Genomic DNA, 22,964 nt, shown 5'->3' on the forward strand with positions numbered 1-22,964 from the left:
TTAAATGCTGAAGAAGAAAGTATCCTTGAAATTAACTTAAGTGACTGATCTTGCACTTGATCATTGTTCTAAGTGTCATTCCTTCTCAGTATCATGCCATCCACAAAATCAATCCATCACACACTAGATTTGGATCTTGGATTGAACGAGGCCTTGGGTGGTCAGGAGAAGAGGTAATGGTCACTTAGTACCCAAGTGGAGAGGACGTTTCCACTGGTGGGAGAGTCTAGGACCAGGGGTCATAGCCTCAGAATTAAAGGACGGCCCTGTAGGAAGGAGATGAGGAGGAAATGTTTAGTCAGAGGGTGGTGAATCTGTGGAATTTGTTGTCACAGAAGGCTGTGGCGACCAAGTCAATGGATATTTTAAGACAGAGGTAGATAGATTCTTGATTAGTGTGGGTGTCAGGGGTTATGGGGAGAAAGAAGGCAGGAGAGTGGGGTTGAGAGGGAAAGATAGATCAGCCATGATTGAATGGTGGAGTAGACTTGATGGGCCGAATGGCCTGAGTCTGCTCCTATCACTTATGATCTTGCAAACTTATTAACCTCACTTGCTTTGGTAACCTTGTTGACTCAGGCTATCATTGACCACCACCTTTGTCAACCCTAGCCCAATCCAAATCTGATTTTGATATAGCAAGGGACACCACTATTGGTCACAGGCTTACCCAATGCAGAAATAAGCACATTATTACTGTAGAGGATGGCAAAAATGTGCAGTTGAATTGTTAGTGCTAATGGCTTGAGGTAGCTAATGCACAGCACTTGTGATTCTAACGCTGCTTTACCCTTTCATCTTTTTGTGACCTCAGCTATTAAGGCTTTTTGCAAAGCACAAATATTCTCCATGCTTAAATTAAAGCTATCGATTGTTTGAAGATGCTTGCAGGCGTGTGAAGATTTTTCTGGTGAAAGAATTATATTCTTATTAATAGAAGAGTTAAGACTTTTTTTCCTGTAACTTAACAAGACTGCACCCTTGAAATTATCTTAAGCGACTCAGTATTCATTGTCTGAAGAAGGGTCTCGACCCGAAACGTCACCCATTCCTTCTCCCTGGAGATGCTGCCTGACCCGCTGAGTTACTCCAGCATTTTGTGATACCTACAGTGTTTTGCATTTGATCATTATCCGGTGGCCTAAGGTGGAAAATGCACTTGGGTGGACAGGATTAGTAGCTTCAACTGCAATGGCAGTCTAAAAACACGGCAGTATTCTATTTCTAAGTTAACATACAAAAAAGGGGTAAAGTGAGAACCTGGAGAGTTGCTTAATCTTACAAAGCCCTGGCGTAGCAAGCTCACCACAGGAGCCCGTGCAGCAGAGAACAGACGCACTGCAGAGGCCCAGAGGAAACGCACCGCGCGCAAGGCCCGGGCTACCTCCACTTCCACTGCAGCACCCATCCACTTGTGTTCTACGTGTGGGCGTGCCTTCCGGGCCCGGATTGGCCTCACCAGTCACTTCCGGACCCACAGTCACCAATCCTCCAACTGAAAGTGAAGTCATGGTCATCTTCGAACCCGAAGGACGAACAACAAAGCCACCAGCCGAATTTACAGAATAATTTGTCCTGGCTGGGGCTCAATAGATTGCTACTTAATGCAGAAAATATCAACCTAGTTACAATTCAAAAGGGGAACAACATCGAGTGAATATTCAATATTTTTACGCTTAAAAGGCAGGGAAAAAGTAGAAAATGTCGGGCTCTAAAATATAAAGTGGACAAGTTTAGTTTAATTTAGAAATACAGTGCGGAAACCTGGCCTTCATCCCACCGTCCACGCCGACCAGCGATCCCCGTACACTAGCACCATCCTAGAAACTAAGGACAATTTACAGAAGCCAATTAAGCTGCAAACCTGTACATCTTTGGAATGTGGGAGGAAAACGAAGCACAAGGAGGAAACCGACGCAGTCACGGGGAGAACGTAGAAAACTCCGTACAGATCCGGTCAGGATCAAACCCGGATCACTGCCGATGTAAGGCAGCAACTCTACCATTGCGCCACCATGCCACCCTGAATTGTCTTTCTTCATTTCATACTTATGCATTCCTTCTATCCTTCTATCGCCCGCATCACTCATTGGTTGCAGTGCAAGTTATAGGCATATTTTATCCTAGTATCCGTCCTCTGTTCCGTCAAGGACAAATTCCCTCAGATTCAGAACTGTTTCCCACCCATTCTGCTCCCACGAAGAATAAAGCCGCTGCAGCTAATCAGAGAGGGGATTTAATGAGCACAAAATAAATCCTTGCTTAGTGTCAATAAAAAGGATCTGACATATCAGATACTTATGCCATATCCTAGTAGTTTCAAGTAATTAAACAAAAATATTGTGGCAATGTCATGAAAGAATTTCACTGCAGCTTATGAAGAATAAATCGTGTTTACTTAAGATTTTAAACAGATGGCTGGCAGCACGACTGGCTTGAGTATCCAATACATCAGAATTCTGTTCCATTTTTGAACTCTGACACATGCAGGATATGAGACAGTAATGTGGCATGCTTTCAATTTACCTTTTGGTCTACTCCCGTGATTAAAACATTTTAGCTGATTTGCTTGTTCAGCACCAGCCACTGCGTTGAGTGTGGCTACATAGCAGTGACTCGATATCTTGCCACAGGACATTGCCAGCTCAAAATGAAAAAAAAAATGTCCTACAATACAGGCGGCGCACAAGCTGAAAGTTTTAGTGAGAAACTGAGTCTAATGTTTGGTGGCGATGCAAGAATCTGCAGATGCTGGAGTCCTGAGCGAAAGGAAGCATGCAGGTACAGCAGGCAGTGAAGAAAGCCAATGGAATGTTGGCCTTCATAACAAGAGGAGTTGAGTATAGGAGCAAAGAGGTCCTTCTGCAGTTGTACAGGGCCCTAGTGAGACCGCACCTGGAGTACTGTGTGCAGTTTTGGTCTCCAAATTTGAGGAAGGATATTCTTGCTATTGAGGGCGTGCAGCGTAGGTTTACTAGGTTAATTCCCGGAATGGCAGGACTGTCATATGTTGAAAGACTGGAGCGACTAGGCTTGTATACACTGGAATTTAGAAGGATGAGAGGGGATCTTATCGAAACGTATAAGATTATTAAGGGGTTGGACACGTTAGAGGCAGGAAACATGTTCCCAATGTTGGGTGAGTCCAGAATAAGGGGCCACAGTTTAAGAATAAGGGGTAGGCCATTTAGAACTGAGATGAGGAAAAACATTTTCAGTCAGAGAGTTGTGAATCTGTGGAATTCTCTGCCTCAGAGGGCAGTGGAGGCCAATTCTCTGAATGCATTCAAGAGAGAGCTGGATAGAGCTCTTAAGGATAGCGGAGTCAGGGGGTATGGGGAAAAGGCAGGAACGGGGTACTGATTGAGAATGATCAGCCATGATCACATTGAATGGACTCAAAGGGCCGAATGGACTCAAAGGGCCGAATGGCCTCCTCCTGCACCTATTGTCTATTGTCTAAGACAGAAAGTGCTGGAGGAACTCAGCGGATCAAGTTGCATCGATGAAAGGAATGGACATGATGATGTTTCAGGTCAGGAGCCTTCTTCAGACTGATGAAGTGCGGGGGAAAAGGGTGGAGAAAGCTGGAAAAGAGAGGTAGGGATGGGGCAAAGTCCAGCAAGTAGTTGGTGGATAGAGGTGAGGAACCAGGGGAGGGGATTGGCAGATGGGTAAAGAAGTGACAAAGGCTAGAGTTGTAAAGGGGACAAAAGGGTGTCAGGTCAGGAAAGAAGTGTTGGAATGCAATGTAAAGACGGAGGGAGAGGTATGGGTGGAAGAGGGAAGGGGGGGGGGATGAGAAAGAGGCGGGATAAAAGAAAAATCTGGCACTGGACGGTGAATCGATTGTTGGGAGAGAGCTTGCCATCAGGGTGGGGGGGGGGGCAGAGGAAAGAGTTGGCAATGGGGATTGGATTATTTTGGATTTAATTTTGCTATCACTCTTTATTTTTTTTAAGTTGCATATAATGCATTCATTCATTTGAACAAGCATTTCTGCTCTTTAAGAACCAGACTGGCTTCAGTTTTATTGTATAAATCAATGCATGCAATCTGCCACAGGATAAAGCAGGATGGTATCGTTCCATATATTATGAATGATTTGGTTAAAAGAATGACAGTAACATTTTTTTGTATATTTTCCAAATATATCTAAAGAAAATTGGTTCCACGAGTAGTTATGCCAACGTACACCATTATGGATCCAGTCTCAATGTTGGGACGTTGTGGCAAACGATGGTCTCAAGGCAGCAAAGGGAAGGGGGAAGAAGGAAGTCCTTCCCCTTGATGTTGCTGGGAGAAGGGGAAGACCATCTATTGTCCCCATTTTGCTAGACAGGCATGGGTGTGAGCATCAGTTGGGCCAACAAAAATATCACCTTCAAATGAGCAGACTGGCATGACTAACTGGGCTATATTGGTAGAAAAAGCCAGCAGTTCCTGGACTTCCATGCATAGAGTCATAGTCATTCAGCCATACAGCGTGGAAACAGGCTCTTTGGCCCAACTTGCCCACACCGAACAACATGTCCCATCTACACTTGTCCCTCCTGCCTGTGTTTAGCCCATATCTCTCTAGAACAGTCCAATCCATGTACCTGTCTAATTCTTTCTTAAACATTGCAATAGTCCCGGCCTCAACTACCTCCTCTGGCAACTCGTTCCCTACACCCTCCACTCTTTGTGTGAAAAGGCTACCCCCTCAGATTCTTATTAAATCTTTCCCTCTTCACCTTAAACCTATGTCCCCTGGGTCTCGATTCTCCTACTCTGGGCAACACTCTGTGTGTTTACCTGATCTATTCCTCTTATGATTTTATACACCTCTATAAGATCACCCCTCATCCTCCTGCGCTCCAAAGAATAGAGTCCCAGTCTGCTCAACCTCTCCCTATAACTCAGACCCTCAAGTCAATAGACAATAGACAATAGGTGCAGAAGGAGGCCATTCGCCCCTTCGAGCCAGCACCGCCATTCAATGTGATCATGGCTGATCAATCTCAATCAGTACCCCGTTCCTGCCTTCTCTCCATACCCCCTGACTCCGCTATCCTTAAGAGCTCTATCTAGCTCACTCTTGAATGCATTCAGAGAATTGGCCTCCACTGCCTTCTGAGGCAGAGAATTCCACAGATTCACAACTCTCTGACTGAAAATGTTTTTCCTCGTCTCAGTTCTAAATGGCCTACCCCTTATTCTTAAACTGTGGCTCCTTGTTCTGGACTCCCCCAACAGTGGGAACATGTTCCCTGCCTCTGACGTGTCCAACCCCTTAATAATCTTATACGTTTCGATAAGATCCCCTCTCATCCTTCTAAATTCCAGTGTATACAAGCCTAGTCGCTCCAGTCTTTCAACATATGACAGTCCCGCCATTCCGGGAATTAACCTAGTAAACCTACGCTGCACACCCTCAATAGCAAGAATATCCTTCCTCAAATTTGGAGACCAAAACTGCACACAGTACTCCAGGTGCGGTCTCACTAGGGCCCTGTACAACTGCAGAAGGACCTCTTTGCTCCTATACTCAACTCCCCTTGTTATGAAGGCCAACATTCAAGTCCTAGCAGATGAAGTCCTAGCAACATCCTTGTAAAAATCATCTCTGCACTCTTTTCAACGACAACATCTTTCCTATAACATGGTGCCCAGAACTGAACCCAATACTCTAAATGCAGCCTCAACAACATCTTTTATAACTGCAACATGGCCTCCCGACATCTATACTCAGGTGTAAGACAAAAGGATTGAAGAGTTGTGAATTGTGAAGTTGGAGGAATTAATGAATGTGGAAGGGGAGGGGGGGAAGGGAGGGGGAGGGGAGAGGAAGGGGTGGGGGGGGGGGGGAAGGGGAGATAAATGAGGGTGCTTTCTACATTCTTCCATGGGTTGCTTCTTGACAGGAAGTGCAAGCGGCAGGCCAATAAGTCAGTGAGATTTGACCCATCATTATAAATGAATAATGTGAATGATGCAGCTATTTTTAAAAGCCTTCCGCTCATGAGTCTGCAAGACTTTCCTACAAGGAGCTGAAGAACAAAGACCAAGAACAAGCTAAGATTGATTCCTGACATGCGCTGATTCATCTATATATTAAAACTCTCGTTTGTTTGTTTGTTTGTTTGTTCCTGAACTGCAGCCAAAACGGTACACGATAGCGTGACAATTTTAGGCCCACCTGACTCACCGTCGTCCCTTTGGTGCAAATGGAAGACGTTTCATTGAAATCGGTGTTATATTTTTAAAGTTATTCACATTTTAAAGTCTAAATCTTTCTCCTAGGGAGGGGGGGAGGAGGGAGGATAAGGGGTTGAAAGGGATGGAGTGGGGGGGAGGGGAAAGGGGGGAGGGGGAGGGGAGAGGGGGAGGGGAATGGGACGAGGGGGGAGGAGAGGGTGCTGCACCAATGCAGGAGAGGTTTGGGCCCAACGGGTCCACTTGGTCTAGTTTACTATAAAAGCAAAGTGACAAAACTATTCCAATTTGAGCCAGGAAAGGGATAAGAAAAATACTCGCCAAAATTAGTGGGCACTGACATCACCACAGATCTCCTAATGTTACTTTGGCTGATGTCTGTGAGCTAAGCATAAAGCTACCACTGATCCAGAAATCATCTTGATCTTCACCGTCCAGTTCTGCTGTGTTAACCTTTTAATATAATTCTAATCAACTATAGTTTAATGATATAAATAATTGTTCGAAACTCTCTCAATATTAATTTTCCTACCTCCAGTTCCCTCCCCTCTACTTTCAGTGTGGAGAAGGGGTTCCGACCTGAAACGTCATCCAACCTTTTTCTCCAGAGAGGCTGCCTGACCCGCTGAGTTAATCCAGCACTTTGTGTCTCTCTCAGTATTCATGCATGTTTAAAGTATCATTTTAAAATCATCTTTGCATTGAGTGTTATTGTGCATTCATTAAAAAGAGGTAGAAAGCGCCAGACGGCAAAATAAACATGCTGTTTAATCAAGTGTACCTACCTTTGGAAGGATCTTTCAGGACAACATCCGAAATTTCGAACAGTTTCAAAGGTAGAGGCATTTTCCGATTTGCTGCCACTGTCTTGAGCAGACCAGAGAGGAGGGTGGTACGAGCTACCTGGATCAAAGTCAAAGGCAGATGCAGTCAGGGCTGTTGTCACAAAACAACACGGCTCGTTACACACAAGGTCCATCACAGAGACAGGAGTCTCCATGATCACTGAAAATGCAGCGAGCATCTTGTAGCTGCAGCGGCTGCCAGCACAGAGAGCACATCGTCAAAATGGGGAAACGATCCTCATTCACAATTGTAACGATTTTTTAAAGATAACAACAAAATGGAACAGAGCCTCAGAACGCTCATTAACAAATCTTCTGTGTGTTAATAATCACTTAAGAGTAGACACAAAGTGCTGGAGTAACTCAGCGGGTCAGGCAGCATCTCTGGATAAAAAGGATGAGTGGCGATTCGGGTTGACGAGTCTGAGATACTCCAGCACTTTGTGTCTTTCTTCAGTATAAACCAACATCTGCAGTTCCTTCCAAATCACTGAAGAGACTAGGTTGAGGGAGTTCTGCACTGCTGGAGACACTGTCTTTCTGATAAGATGATTAGTTCAGTGATCCAGCATGAGAACAGGCCCTTCGGTCTATTGGGTCCATGGTAAACTGATCACCTATTCACATTGGTTCTATGTTATCCCATTTCATTTTCTCATCGACTCCCAACACACTGGCGGCAATTTTACAGAGGCCAATTAATCTATAAATCCGCACGTCTTGTACGGAGCTTGTACGTTCTCCGTGTGACCATGTGGTTTTTTACCGGGTGCTCCAGTTTTCTCCCACACTCCAAAGACGAACAGGTTTGTACGTTATTTGGCTTCGGTAAAATGTTCTCTAATGTGTAGGATAGTGTTAGTGTCCGGGGATCGCTGGTTGGCGTAGACCTGTTGGGCAAAGGACCCGTTTCCGCGCTGTATCTCTGAAGTCTAAATCACTGGTAATAAATCTCCAGCGAGAGAAACAGCCCTCAACTACCTCTGCTGTACTGTTCGAAGTTCTATGTTCACCCCATTCTATATTAATATTAATATTAAACACAAAATAAAACACTCTGATTAACACTCTTTCTAAAGATAAACACTGCTTCACAAATCATGCGCTATTTAGTACATTGCTGAACTACTAATTCAGCTTAAGAATCAAAAGTGCAGCAACATTTCAGCAGACATCAACTCTCATCGCAGAGAAAGAATTTTAAAACATGAAATAACGTCGCCACCTTGTGGCCTTCTGAAATATAATTTCACGGACAGAAGCACATCTCAATGTTTACAATTTACTAAATTGCAGTCCATTGATCATAATAATCACAATTATAAACTGAAAAAGTAGAGTTAAATGGTCAGGTGAATGTCACAAAATCATCTTTGAAACAAAACTCCACTGCCAGTGACAATTCACCGTGTTGTTTGATATTCAGGTCTCAGCTTGAATAGTCACCTGTTCCATGTTCCCCAGAGATGCTGTCTGATCTGCCGAGTTACTCCAGCACTTTGTATCCTTTTTTTGATATTGCTAAGCACTTGCTGTCTGCCAGTTTGACACGGCACCATTTGTATAACCAACCGTTGCAAAAGGTATAGAAGTGTGAAAACGCACACCTCCAGCATCAGGGACACAGTTTCTTCTTGTTATCAGGCAACTGAACCATCCTACTACAGCTAGACAGCAGTCCTGAACTACTATCTACCTCATTGGTGATCTTCGGACTATCTTTGTTCAGACTATACTGGCTTTACCTTGCACTAAACGTTATTCCCTTATCATGTAGACACTGTAAATGGCTCGATTGTAATCATGTATAGTCTTTCCACTCACTGGTTAGCACGCAACAAAAGCTTTTCACTGTACACCTTGAAGCTCTCCGTGCTAAAGTCTCGGCACAGAACAACCTCCTGCGTTGCTTGGCCGGATCGTCATGGGGCGCCAGGACATTTACTCTTCGAACCAGTGCTCATGCACTCGTTAAATAAATAACTTTATTTAACTTTATTTAACTTTATTTATATGCTGTAACTGTAATTCTTTTTGTGCACAACCCGCAGGCATTGCCACTTTCATTTCACTGCACATCGTGTATGTGTATGTGACAAATAAATTTGACTTGACTTGACTCGTGTACAGCGCCGCTGAGTACGCCGCCCCAGCATGGTGCCGCAGCGCTCATACCAGCAAGCTGGACGCCACCCTCAACGACACCATGTGGATCATCACCGGCTGCCTACGCCCTACTCCGACGGATCTCCTGCCGGTGCTCGCAGGTATCGCACCCGCCAAGCTTCGCAGAGAGTTCTTCACTCATAGGCTGGTGTGCAAGACCCCATCGGACGGCAAACATCCTTTGCACCACCTCGCCCAGGATTCACAGCAACTGGGACCTCAACGCTTGTCATCTCGTCACCCTTTCTCCCGTCAAGCAGCGACCCTCTGTGGCTCCGGTTTCAACATTCTAGGAGCATGGAGAACCAGCTGGGAACAGACATCGCGACCTCCTCAATTCACCGTCGCACCGAACACCACAGCCCCACCCGGCTCGGACACGCCCCGCAAAGAGTGAGTCGCCCTGAACCGGCTCCCCACAGGGGTTGGCCGGTTCAATGCCAACATGCATCGTTGGGGGCTGCGTCCATCAGCAGCCTGCGTGTGTGGAGCAGACCAGCAAACAGCGCAGCACATCATTTTCGACTGCACTGTCCTCCGTCTCCCTGGTGGAGGGGTAGATCTCACGCCCCTTGACAACAGCACATTGCACTGGCTACAGCGGCTGGAGGGCGTTACAGAATTTCTGCTGCCTCAAACGCAATAAGAAGACGACTGTACACGTGACAATAAACTAAACTGAACTGAAACGTCCAACATCTCCAGGATCGCAGTGTTCCTTAGAGCTGGAAATCACTCACCCCTAACTTTAATTGCTCCTCTGGGTCAGGGCCATAAACAGCATGGAATCAGGCCTCACTGACACAATGCAGCTCAAGTCCCTGCTTACACCAATACACGCTGATCCCAGTCTATTCTCCCCACATGCCCATCAACACCCACCTACTAGAGAGACAATTTAGTTTAGTTGGGAGATACAACTCGGAAACAGGCCCTTTGGCCCACCAAGTCCTCGCCGACCAGCGATCCCTGTACACTAGCACTATCCTACACACCATGGACAATTTACAATGTTTTACCAAAGCCAAATTAACCTACAAACCTGTACGTCCTTGGAGTGTGAGAGGAAACTGGAGTACCCGGGGAAAACCCACACGGTCACAGGGGGAACGTACAAACTCCATACAGACAGCACCCATAGTCAGGATTGAACGCGGGCCTCCAGCGCTTTAAGGCAGCACTCTACCACTGCGCCACCCCGTGTAGAGGCCAATTAACTGGCCGGCCTTCACGCCTTTGGGAAGTGGGAAGAAACCGCAGCACCGAGAAGAAACCAGGTGATCATAGGGAGAACATACAAACTCTATGTCGATGGCAGCAGAGGTGATGATTGAACCCAGTTGCAGTGAACAATCCAGTTCACCAGAGCTGTGGCAGAAGCTCTCCAAGCCCCGTGCCTTTCGGCAACTGCACCTGCATTTGGACGACTCCTCTCCAAAGCGTTCTGCTGTTCCCTTTCTCATCACCTTGCTGACCAAACACGGAGGCTCGACAGCTGATGAAGGAAGAAGTATCTCCTAGCCCGTTGACATCGAGACTCATGTCTCATGTCCTTCCCCCAAACCTTCACTCAACAACTTGAATTAAGAAATACAAATTACATCTCAAAGTCAAAGTTAGCGCTTAGCGTTTTAGGAACATTAGGGAGAAGATGGATGCATTCAACAGCTTAATTTCTCTTCCATTCTCTTGATAACTTCACCAAGCAAATATGCCTCTGTCTTAAAAGCTCATATTCCTAATGTTCAGAGGGTTTTTTTCGACAGGAGAAAATAAAAGAGGAACAAATTCTGGATTTCCTGTAGTCTTCAGTGAATAACAGTTTCTGGATTTTCTTCCTTCATGCTCCAGCTCTAATTTTAATATATCCACTCATCCTTGATTTTGCCAACAGAAAGATTTTTTCCTGAGCTAACCCAACCCATTAAATCCTGTTTTTCAGAAAGAAAGAACTGCAGATGTTGGTTTATATCAAAGATAGACAGAAAATGCTGGAGTAACTCAGCGGGTAACGCAGCATCTCTGGAGACAAAGGATGGTGACGTTTCGGGTCTGGACCCTTCTTCAGATCTATTTCACGTTTTGAACACCAATACAACAGACACGGATGCATATTGAATCATGCTAATTTAATGGCTCTGAATCTATAAAAGGTTATAGGGTGTCAGGGGTTACGTGGAGAAGGCAGGAGAATGGGGTTGAGAGGGTAAGATAGATCATCCACGACAGAATGGCAGAGAAGATTTGATGGGCCGAATGGCCTAATGCTGCTCCTATAATTTATGAACTTAGGTTGTACCATGGGTGTATTGGAAGAGGATTTTTTTGGGGATCTTTGCCTTGGATTTTCGGAATTTGGTTTTCCAAAGATTTTATTGCCAATAGGTTATTGGATGAAGTTGAAGTCCAGAAAGATGGGAATCCATTAAGAGTGCAATAAAAATAGGGTGCAGGGGAATTAGGGCAAGAGCCAAGATATTTCTGTTGCAGTCTCCCCATTTACTTTCATGTGGAGATGTAAATGCAAAACATACGAGAAATTAAAATGGAAGTGGGGGAGGCGGGGGGAGAAAATGTTGTATGAAATTAAGATAGACGTGGAATGGAATGGAATACTTTATTGTCACATGTGACTAGGCACAGTGAAATTCTTTGCTTGCACACACAATGTATACAAAAAGCAGCCACCTACGGCGCTGACAAAGTTACACAGCACGCCGGCTCTGCCTTTTGTTCTCCCCCCCCCCAGCAGTTCCCTCACGCCAGGTCCCCATTGTCCTTTGTTCTCCCCCCTCCCCAATTGTCCATTGTTCTCCCCCCACCTCCCTCATGGTGGTCCCCCCAAGCCGGGTCCTCCATTGTTCTCCCCCCTCCCCAAGTACTGGATGGATAGAAACAATGTCAGTGGGAAAGCAGAGGAGAATGGAGGAGAAAATGGGCATATTTCTTTGCTGCAAAGTAAATCATTTTCTTCATGAAAAGGACTGGACAAGCTAGATGCAGGAAAAATGTTCCCAATGTTGGGGGAGTCCAGAACCAGGGGCCACAGTCTAAGAATAAAGATGAGGCTATTTAAAACTGAGGTGAGAAGAAACTTTTTTCACCCAGAGAGTTGTGGATTTGTGGAATTTTCTGCCACAGAAGGTAGTAGAGGCCAATTCACTGGATGAATTTAAAAGAGAGTTAGATAGAGCTCCAGGGGCTAGCGGAATCAAGGGATATGGGGAGAAGGCAGGCACGGGTTACTGATTGTGGATGATCAGCCATGATCACAATGAATGGTGGTGCTGGCTCGAAGGGCCAATGGCCTCCTCCTGCACCTATTTTCTATGTTTCTACATTTCTAAGATTAATTCATAATTTCACTGACAGTACTATAAGGTGGAAATCTTCCCCAGATCTCGAGGTACACATCGAAGACCCATAAAATAAGATTTGTATCACAATTCGGATGTAAATCTAGTGAATTCACAAGTAGGTTAGTTTAATGCATTCCATTCACTGAATAATCCAGATACATCCTGATCGAAAGAAAAAATGGTGAACTGTAATGGTAAACTTGTAAATAATTAATAATCAAAAGAAAATTCTATGATAGTTAAGTCGCATGACAGTTATATTTTGATATTTATCCAAGCTTTGTTTTTAGATAAAATAAAGCTTCCTTAAGTATGGTGGAGAGTCATGTAAATTTATATCAAATACCTGAGCAAAAGATACCTAGCTTCTTACCTGAAATTCAGCTGTTTTGGGATTGGCTATGTGTACTGCTCTCGTCTTTGCCAGATCCTTGCTCAGCTTGTCAGCAATGTCGTCCTGAGAACACTGAGGTAATTAAAAACAACACTGTTTATATCGGAGGCAATGGCCATACCATCAAATGATCAGAAGTTCTAGGAGCAGAATTAGACAATTCGGCCCATCAAGTCTACTCCGCCACTCAACCATGGCTGATCTATCTTTCGCTCTCAACCCCATTCTCCTGCCTTCTCCCCATAACCCCTGACACCCTTACTAATCAAGAATCTGTCAATCTACGTCTTAAAAATATCAATTGTCTTGGCCTCCACAGCTGTCTGTGGTAATGTATACCACAGATTAACCACCCTCTTACTAAAGAAATTCCTCATCTCCTTTCTAAAGGTACATCCTTTTATTCTGAGCCTATGGCCTCTGGTCCTAGACTCTCCAACTAGTGGGGGTATGGAGAGAAGGCAGGTACAGGATACTGAGTTGGATGATCAGCCATGATCATATTGAATGGCGGTGCAGGCTCGAAGGGCCGAATGGCCTACTCCTGCACCTATTTTCTATGTTTCTATTCTCTCCACATTCACTCTATCCAGGCCTTTCACCATATCAAATTAAATTCACATGCTCCTTGTTAAATCCAAAATACAATGCAACTTGTTCCAAACACATTGAGATCTCACTTTGTGGGGATTGGGAAATATAGAGAAAACTTTGTTGGGCTTTTTTTGGGGGCAAGTGGTTTTACACAGAGGGTGGTGGGTACCTAAACATGCTGTCAGGGATAGCGGTTGTGGAGGCAGATATGATAGCAACGTTTAGGAGGCTTTTTGATAGACACGTGGATATGCAGAGAATTGAGGGGTATGGATCATGTGCAGGCAGATGAGATTAGCTTATCGTGGCATCAGACATTGTGGCACAGACATTGTGGGCCGAAGGGCCTATTCCCATGCTGGACTGTTGTGTTTTTAGTTTAGCTTAGTTTAGAGATACAGGCCTTTTGGCGCACAGTGACAAATTCTCTTCATCAAGAGTGCTTAATAAAAATCAGATATTTTAGAAGCATAAGTCAACTTTCACAAAATCTATACACAATCTTCTCCCGATTCTTTCAAGGAACTAACTCAACTCCAACACCCCCACCATTAGATAGTCACAAAAAGCTGGAGTATTTCAGAGGGTCAAACAGCATCTCTGGAGAAAAGGAATAGGTGATGTTTCGGGTCAAGACCCTTCTTCAGTCTGAAGTTCCTTCTTACACCCCACGCCATTAGATTGGATGCAGCAAGATGAACAACTTGCTACTGAGTAAAGGTGAGCGAAGGGAGAGATAATAGAATCTGAATCCAGACCTTCGAGGAAGGTCCCTGCTGACAAAGATCCCAGAAATTGCTATTTCCCACCCCGGGCAGCCTTATTAAAAAATAAATCACCCTAATGTCTTGCAGTTAACGGTAGATGCATGGCTGTTTATTGTTGAGTTGATCTCTCATGCATATAATATTTGTTTTAAACTGCAGATGCTGGAAATCGGAAAAATAGAAAATGGTGGAAAACTTAGCAGGCTGAACAACATCTGTGGAAAGATAACCAGGTCTGGGACCTTTCATCTGAACATGATCATAAATGAGATCATGAATGTGTTTGTCATTGTAAACTGTTTTAAACCCGAACAATTAAAGCAGAACATTAATATTATTACAATAATCTTCAGTATTAAGAACTCACCAGTGCAAAGGTCAAAGCCTCTGTGAATCCCCCAGCAGCCATGTCTTGTCTCAGCAACTCAGATAATTTGTTCAATGGAAACTAATGAAGACAGAGAAAGCATACTGTCAGGTTGCATTACAGCTTGCTTTGCTCCTGATGGAGTGGGGAAATGGGGTTGTTATGAGGGCCAAATGACCTCCTTCTCTGTCGCACAGAAACATGACAATTGACAGACCTTCCAGTTGACCATCAACCAACATTGAAGATTCTATCTCAATGTCCATTCACAGAAAGAGGACCTACTGCGATGCAGTAAAAGGACCCGTCCAGCCATCAATTGATCGATCTTAGACACAAAAACCTGGAGTAGCTCAGTGGGTCAGGCAACATCTCCGAAGAAAAGATAATAGGTGATGTTTCGGGTCGAGACCCTTCTTCAGACTGAGAGTCAGGGGAAAGGGAAACGAGAGATATAGACGATGATGTAGTTCGTGCTGGACATAGCAAGCAGACAGATGACAAATGCGGGTTTTCATAAAGTTGAGAGTGAAGCATGTTCCAGACTCCCACACTAGTAGTACAAATTATGTTTGGGGGGGCTTAAAGATAGATTTGAATAGTGAAATCTGGCAGTTTGGTCCCTATAGCCAAGGAAACTGCAGAACACCTCCTAGCCCATAAATAAAAACTTTTGGACCTTGTGCCTGGAAGGATCTACTACTGGACTGTAATTTACAGATTTCAATTGGTTATTGTGCTTTGTATAGCTACAGGGATTAAGTTTCAACAATTATTACTTCTTCTTCTTCTTGCGTTTGAGGCAGCAGAAATTATGTAACGCCCTCCATTATTACTGATGTGGTGTTTAGTAGTTCAGTTTAATTTAGTTTAGTTTAGAGATACAGCGCAGAAACAATCCTTTTGGCCCACCGAGTCCCCACTGACCAGCAATTCCTGCACATTAACACTATCGTACACACACTAGGGACAATTTATATTTATACCAAGCCAATTTACCTACAAATCTGTACGTCTTTGGAGTGTGTGAGGAAACTGAAAATCTCAAGAGAAAACTCACGCCAGTCACGGGGAGGAACGTTCAAACCCCGTACAAACAAGCACCCGTAGTCAGGATCGAACCCGCGTCCCTGGCGCTCTCCAGCTCTAAGGCAGAAACTCTACCGCTACACCACCGTGCCACCCATGTTGATACGATGCATACCTCTGCAATGTGACATTGTGTCCTCACCTGTTTAGCCACAGTGTAGGCCTTGGGTACTGTCATCTTGATATTGTTGTAACCAAATGCTATTGCTGCATCCTCTACAATGTCGCATGGATGGATGATATCCGCTCGCGTGGGGGGGATTTCAATTTCTATTTGTGCTCCGTTCTCTATCACCTTTGACGTTAGGTGCATCCGAGTCAGCAGCTTGGCAAGAGAATCTGGTGTTTCACTGGAAGATAACACAAAAATATATAAATTTACTATACTTTCAAATTCAATTAAGTTGATTAAATCTACTAATTTTAATAACTTACCTGATTCCAACTCTTTTATTAATAAAGTCCGTACTTAGAATTTCTTTTCTGTACCCCATCTCCTGCAAAATAATCATTTGTTGCATTACCAAAACAAACCTATTTTAATCCAGCATTTTTTCTTTTGAAAAAACCCTTCAGTTTTTTTGTGTTACCTCTCCTGAAAATAATGAGTTTGGGAAATGATTCCATGAGTTTTGTCTGGGATTTGCCAGTGACAATTGGTTTAGGTGTTGAGCCCAGACCCATAGTATTGTTAGTTTAGTTTAGTTTAGTTTAGTTTATTGTCATAAGTGCCAAGGTACAGTGAAAGGCATTTTTGTTCCCAATGTTGGGGGAGCCCAGAACCAGGGGCCACAGTCTAAGAATAAAGGTGAGGCTATTTAAAACTGAGGTGAGAAGAAACTTTTTCACCCAGAGAGTTATGAATTTGTGGAATTCTCTGCCGCAGAAGGCTGTGGAGGCCAATTCATTGGATGAATTTAAAAGAGAGTTAGATAGAGCTCTGGGGGCAAGCGGAGTCAAGGGATATGGGGAGAAGGCAGGCACAGGTTACTGATTGTGGATGATCAGCCATGATCACATTGAATGGCGGTGCTGGCTCGAAGGGCCAAATGGCCTCCTCCTGCACCCCTCTTTGTTGCGTACTATCCAGTCAGCAGAACGACTATACATGATTGCAATCAAGCCGTCCACAGTGTAAATACAGGATAAAAGGAATAACGGTTAGTGCAAGATAAAGTCCATTAAAGACTGATTAAAGATGGAGGGGAAAGGAACTGGGTAATGGGCAGAGAGAGTGGAAAGAATGTTGTGCGAGGAAGAGGGGAGAAACAGGGCGGATGCGAAGGAGGGGTGAGGGGTTTTCCTGAAACTGGAGAATTCACTGGGGAATCCATTGAGTTATGGACCACATATACTTATGTTTTCAATGCAGAAGTAAATGTTTATAGTCTCGGCCATTATTAAAACTGCATAATTTCAGATGCAAATAAAAATCCCTCCTCTACATGTTAAAAAGTTCAATAATATGCAGAATATTAGAAGATAAAGAATATGAAAACAGAATACAATAATCTACTCCATGAATTGAATGTTAAAACCTTAGTAGATTATCCATATATTCAACAGGGGCGGCACGGTTGCGCAGCGGTAGAGTTGCTGCCATAGACCCGGGTTCGTCCCTGACCACGGGTGCTGTCTGTATGGGGCATTGGTGAGACTACACCTGGAGTATTGCGTACAGTTTTGGTTTCCTAATCTGAGGAAATACATTCTTGCCATAGAGGGAGTACAGAGAAGGTTCACCAGATTGATTCCTTGGATGGCAGGACTTTCATATGAAGAAAGACTGGATAGAATCGGCTTGTACTCGCTGGAATTTAGAAGATTGAGGGGGGATCTTATAGAAACGTACAAAATTCTTAAGGGGTTGGACAGGCTGGATGCGGGAAGATTGTTCCCGATGTTGGGGAAGTCCAGAACAAGGGGTCACAGTTTAAGGATAAGGGGGAAATCTTTTAGGACCGAGATGAGAACGTTTTTTTCACACAGAGAGTGGTGAATCTGTGGAATTCTGCCACAGAAGGTAGTTGAGGCCAGTTCATTGGCTATATTTAAGAGGGAGTTAGATATGGCCCTTGTGGCTAATGGGATCAGGGGGTATGGAGAGAAAGCAGGAACGGGATACTGAGTTGGATGATCAGCCATGATCATATTGAATGGCGGTGCAGGCTCGAAGGGCCGAATGTCCTACTCCTGCACCTATTTTCTATGTTTCTACGTATGGAATTTGTACGTTCTCCCCGGAACTGCGTAGATTTTCTCCAGGTGCACCAGTTTCCTCCCACACTGCAAAGACGTACAGGTTTGTAGGTTAATTGGCTTCGGAAAAAATTGTGAATTGTCCCTAGTGTGTAGGATAGTGCTAATGACCAGGGATCGCTCGGACGTGCCGACTCGGTGGGTCGAAGGGCCCGTATCTCTAAATTACACTAAACTAAAAATCAACAGCTTAATTTACATGTCTTAAATTCTAGGCGGTTTCTTCTATCTTTGATAATGTTTTGTTATTGGACATATTATTGGTATGTTTTGTTATTTTGTCAAAGGCACTAAGAACACAATTTCCATAATGAAAAAAGATATCTGATTATACTCACAGGGTAAGTATACATTTCTTCATTCGGATAAATCACTTGAGCTGCCTCAACTCTAAGATAGATTAAAATTTTACATAAAAATCAATTTCCATTAAGTTAATTGCATTTCATAAGTGCATCATATTAGAAGTATTATTAATACCTACATACTCCACTCAAAAGGAGAGTCAAATAGCAAACATTTATCTGTTGGAATTCTACACGGTGGCGCAGCGGTAGAGTTGCTGCCTTACAGTAGATGCAGCGCCGGAGACTCAGGTTCGATCCTGACTACGGGCGCCGTCTGTACGGAGTTTGTACGTTCTCCCCGTGACCTGCGTGGGTTTTCTCCGAGATCTTCGGTTTCCTCCCACACTCCAAATACGTACAGGTATGTAGGTTAATTGGCTTGGCAAATGTATAAATTGTCCCCAGTGTGTGTAGGATAGTGTTAATGTGCGGGGATCGCTGGGCGGCGCGGACCCGGTGGGCCGAAGGGCCTGTTTCCGCGCTGTATCTCTAAATCTAAATCTAAATACCTACATCGCCCTCAACACAATGTCTTAATATGGCCGAACATTAATTGATTTATCTTCTTTGAATTTTTTTCAAAAATCAAACAAGAACATATTGTCACGTACTAAGAAACAAAATACCATTTTCTTAAGTACTTACGTAAATGGTTTCTCACAATATTCACTAAACATTGTGACAATTGTGTCCAGCACTATTTTTGCCTGTTAAAAGAAATAATCCAACATTTAATTCAAGATTGACAAACATTGAAAACACCAACCTAAAATAGCAAAAGCTCTGACACACAGTGATCTACTTACTTTAGTGCGATCAGTTGCCGTGCACTCTATAAAAACATTCCGTGTGTTGAGTGTTATCTTGCTATGGTCTCCTAGCAAATCAAAGACATTAAAAAGGATGATCACAATATCTATAATTTGCACATCCTATGATAAAAACGCAGTATTAATTCAGTGTAAAGCATTCAGTGTATAATGCTTGCTTCTAGTACGGTCATCTCACCCTTTCCTTTATCAATTGGATAATTGCAAATGGAATACTATGATCAGTCCCAAATCTGAGCACTCTGCTTTAGGAAGGATTTTAAGAACAAAAGAGATTAATTTAATTGTACTGGGTATGACACGCATCAATCGTGATAATGAGGCTTACAGGAAGTCCAATGTGAGTGTTGAAAATTATTCAACTGTTTTAATAAGCTAAACAGTAATCCTATTTTCAATGGACTCGTAACTGAGTAGCCAGATCATAAAAATTAAAGACCTTCAGCAAAACTACACAGGGAAAAGATAGGTTTATTTTTAGTGTAAATGGGTACCGAAACATCAAATACCAAAATATAAAGTGATGGAACAGAATTTAGGCTTTCATAAATGAGTGAATAAATAATTGTAAAGTGTAGGAGTTTGTACGTTCTCCCCGTGACCTGCGTGGGTTTTCTCCGAGATCTTCGGTTTCCTCCCACACTCCAAAGACGTACAGGTATGTAGGTTAATTGGCTAGGTATATGTTAAAAAAATTTGTCCCTAGTGGGCGTAGGATGGTGTTAATGTGCGGGGATCGCTGGGCGGCACGGACTTGGTGGGCCGAAATGGCCTGTTTCCGGCTGTATATATATGATATATATGATATATAATGTTTAAAGTACAGGAAAATCACAGGGAGATTAAATTAGTGGGCTCCTCCAGAACAGCTCTTATTTACACAACAAAATGCAATGCAATGATCAAACGTATTAAAATGATTGAATATGGAAATAACTATATAAATGCAATAATATGAATATGATGTGAAACGATGTCTGAAAATATGACTGTACAATTCACAGTCAATGAAGGAAGAAATCCAGTTTGTATAGGAAGGAACTACAGATGCTGGTTTAAACAGAAGATAGATACAAAAAGCTGGAGTAACTCAGCGGGACAGGCAGCATCTCTGGAGAGAAGGAATGGGTGACGTTTTGGGTCGAGACCCTTCTTTTGTTTCAGAATCATTCTACTTTTTATGCGTTAGTTTGCAAATATGTGCATCCATAAAGCTGGGCAAAACGCAACACCCTCTAATAGCAATAGGAAGGCGTTATTTAGTTCGTTAGAAAATCAAAACCAATGCCACGTTGAAATTCTGTAATAGTCCTTGTGTTCCACTTGGACTGCGGGGTGATATATAAAGATGTGTAAAATGATAGTGGGATTCAATGGGTGGAAGCATAAACTAATTTCACTGGTGGAGAATTCCGTATGATAAACCCAGGCCTGGTAGAAATGAAACCAGAAAATGACCTTTTCACATAAAGAGCTGTAAAAATCTACCAAGTTGTGGCATCTTGAGATGAGATGAGAAAACATTTCTTCACACAGAGAGTGGTGAGTCTGTGGAATTCTCTGCCACAGAAGGTAGTTGAGGCCAGTTCATTGGCTATATTTAAGAGGGAGTTAGATGTGGCACGGTAGCGCAGCGGTAGGCGGCACGGTAGCGCAGTTAGGCGGCACGGTAGCGCAGCGGTAGAGTTGCTGCTTTACAGCGAATGCAGCGCCGGAGACTCAGGTTCGATCCTGACTACGGGTGCTGCACTGTAAGGAGTTTGTATGTTCTCCCCGTGACCTGCGTGGGTTTTCTCCGAGATCTTCGGTTTCCTCCCACACTCCAAAGACGTACAGGTATGTAGGTTAATTGGCTGGGTAAATGTAAAAATTGTCCCTAGTGGGTGTAGGATAGTGTTAATGTACGGGGATCACTGGGCGGCACGGACTTGGAGGGCCGAAAAGGCCTGTTTCCGGCTGTAGATATATGATGATATGTGGCCCTTGTGGCTAAAGGGATCAGGGGGTATGGAGAGAAGGCAGGTACAGGTTACTGAGCTGGATGATCAGCCATGATCATATTGAATGGCGGTGCAGGTTCGAAGGGCCGAATGGCCTACTCCTGCACCTATTTTCTATGTTTCTATCAACAAAATAATTGAAATATTTATGATAGATCAATATTGTAAGGAGGATGAGGAAAAATATTGAAGAGAAATATTCGGCAAGCACAAGCATAAGTAGTAAAGCTGTCCCATTAGAAGTATAAATGGTATTCACACTTCCACACTTTAAAACTAGAACCACAGATGATTTTACTCACCATTTATGATAGGGGGCATGGAAAGCACTATGCCGTTGCTGTCATAGATAATTGGGTAAACTGGTTTGTCTTCAATGATGTGTAAATAATGGCGGAGGTGACTGTCAGTCTGAAACCCAAATTAAAATAATCATTTTCAAACTCCGTATTCTTGAAGAAATTATTGATCAAATAGATATGTAGGAAGATAACTGCAGATGCTGATACAAATCGAAGGTATCACAAAATGCTGGAGTAACTCAGCAGGTCAGGCAGCATCTCTGGAGAAAAGGAACGGGTGACGTTTCGGGACGAGACCCTTCTTCAGTCTGGGGGAGTCTGAAGAAGGGTCTCAGTCTCTCTCAGTCTCTGCCTGACCTGCTGAGTTACTCCAGCATTTTGTGATACCATTGATCAAATAGATGTCATTATATTCCTGCTTCTTTCATTTTTTTTAAATTAGCACCATTTCAGCACACGAGGCATCAACAAAGCATGTCAGAGCATTCATAATTTGTAAATGGAGCATATTAATTGCAAATGTTTCTTACCCTATAAAGATCCATAAGTTCAGTTGCAGTGTATTCTTTTGACTGGTTTAAAGGTTTGAACTTAATCTCAGAGGGTGGCTGTGCTGTATAACTGAAGGGTCCCGATATTGTGTCCAGGTCATGGGTTCCAATAGCAACAAGAGCTCGCCTCCTGAAGAAATATTTACTTGCAAGTTATTCTCAAATTTTATTTCTGACCTAACCATTCAGTATTGCAACTGGAAAAACACCAACTACAACATCCAAAAATTGAAAGTAATGCAGATAATTAATTGTGCATATGATAATAAAAATAGAAAATTCTGGGATTACTCAGCGTGTGAAGCAGCATCGCTGGAGAAAGAAACAATTCATCTTTAAGGTTCAAGATGCAAAGTACTCGAGTAACTCAGTGGGTCAGGCGGCTTCCTGGAAAACATGGATTTGAGTCAGGACCCTTCTTCAGGTGGTCTGAAGAAGGGTCCTGACCTGAAACGTCACTTAACCATGTTCTCCAGTGATGCTGCCTGACCTGCTGAGTTACTCCAGCACTTTGCGTTTTCTTTCGTAAACCAGTTTCTTGCTTATAATCTTTCAGGTCGATGGCCTTTCGACCAAATATCCGGAGTTCTGATGAAAGCCCTAAGGACTTGAAATGTTAGAAACTTAAGTAGACTGCAGATGCTGGAATCCTGAGCAAAACTCAAACTGCTGGAGCAACTCAGGCAGCATCTATATGGACTTCAGTAAGGCATTTGACAAGGTTCCACATGGAAGGTTGATTAAGAAGGTTAAATCGTTGGGTATTAATAGTGAGGTTGCAAGATGGATTCAACAATGGCTGAATGGGAGATACCAGAGGGTAATGGTTGACAATTGTATGTCAGGTTGGAGGCCAGTGTCTAGTGGAGTGCCCCAAGGATCTGTGTTGGGTCCAC

The 22,964-nt window shown here is 43.5% G+C and overlaps 1 protein-coding gene across 1 annotated transcript in view; it reads right to left on the reverse strand.

Moving 5' to 3' along the window:
* farsb (phenylalanyl-tRNA synthetase subunit beta) overlaps positions 1-22,964 on the reverse strand; it is a 56,764-nt gene that overhangs the window by 20,260 nt on the left and 13,540 nt on the right. Inside the window, exons 6-15 of the mRNA XM_078410832.1 lie at positions 22,048-22,198; positions 21,518-21,626; positions 19,192-19,262; positions 19,031-19,092; positions 18,377-18,428; positions 16,215-16,276; positions 15,922-16,129; positions 14,691-14,771; positions 12,942-13,034; positions 6,984-7,101 (exon numbers count right to left, since the gene is read on the reverse strand). Coding sequence (XP_078266958.1) covers positions 6,984-7,101; positions 12,942-13,034; positions 14,691-14,771; positions 15,922-16,129; positions 16,215-16,276; positions 18,377-18,428; positions 19,031-19,092; positions 19,192-19,262; positions 21,518-21,626; positions 22,048-22,198 — 1,007 coding nt within the window. The remainder of the gene's footprint in view (positions 1-6,983; positions 7,102-12,941; positions 13,035-14,690; positions 14,772-15,921; positions 16,130-16,214; positions 16,277-18,376; positions 18,429-19,030; positions 19,093-19,191; positions 19,263-21,517; positions 21,627-22,047; positions 22,199-22,964) is intronic.

Source organism: Rhinoraja longicauda, chromosome 13, assembly GCF_053455715.1.
Source record: "Rhinoraja longicauda isolate Sanriku21f chromosome 13, sRhiLon1.1, whole genome shotgun sequence".
Classification (NCBI taxonomy): Eukaryota; Metazoa; Chordata; class Chondrichthyes; order Rajiformes; family Arhynchobatidae; genus Rhinoraja; species Rhinoraja longicauda.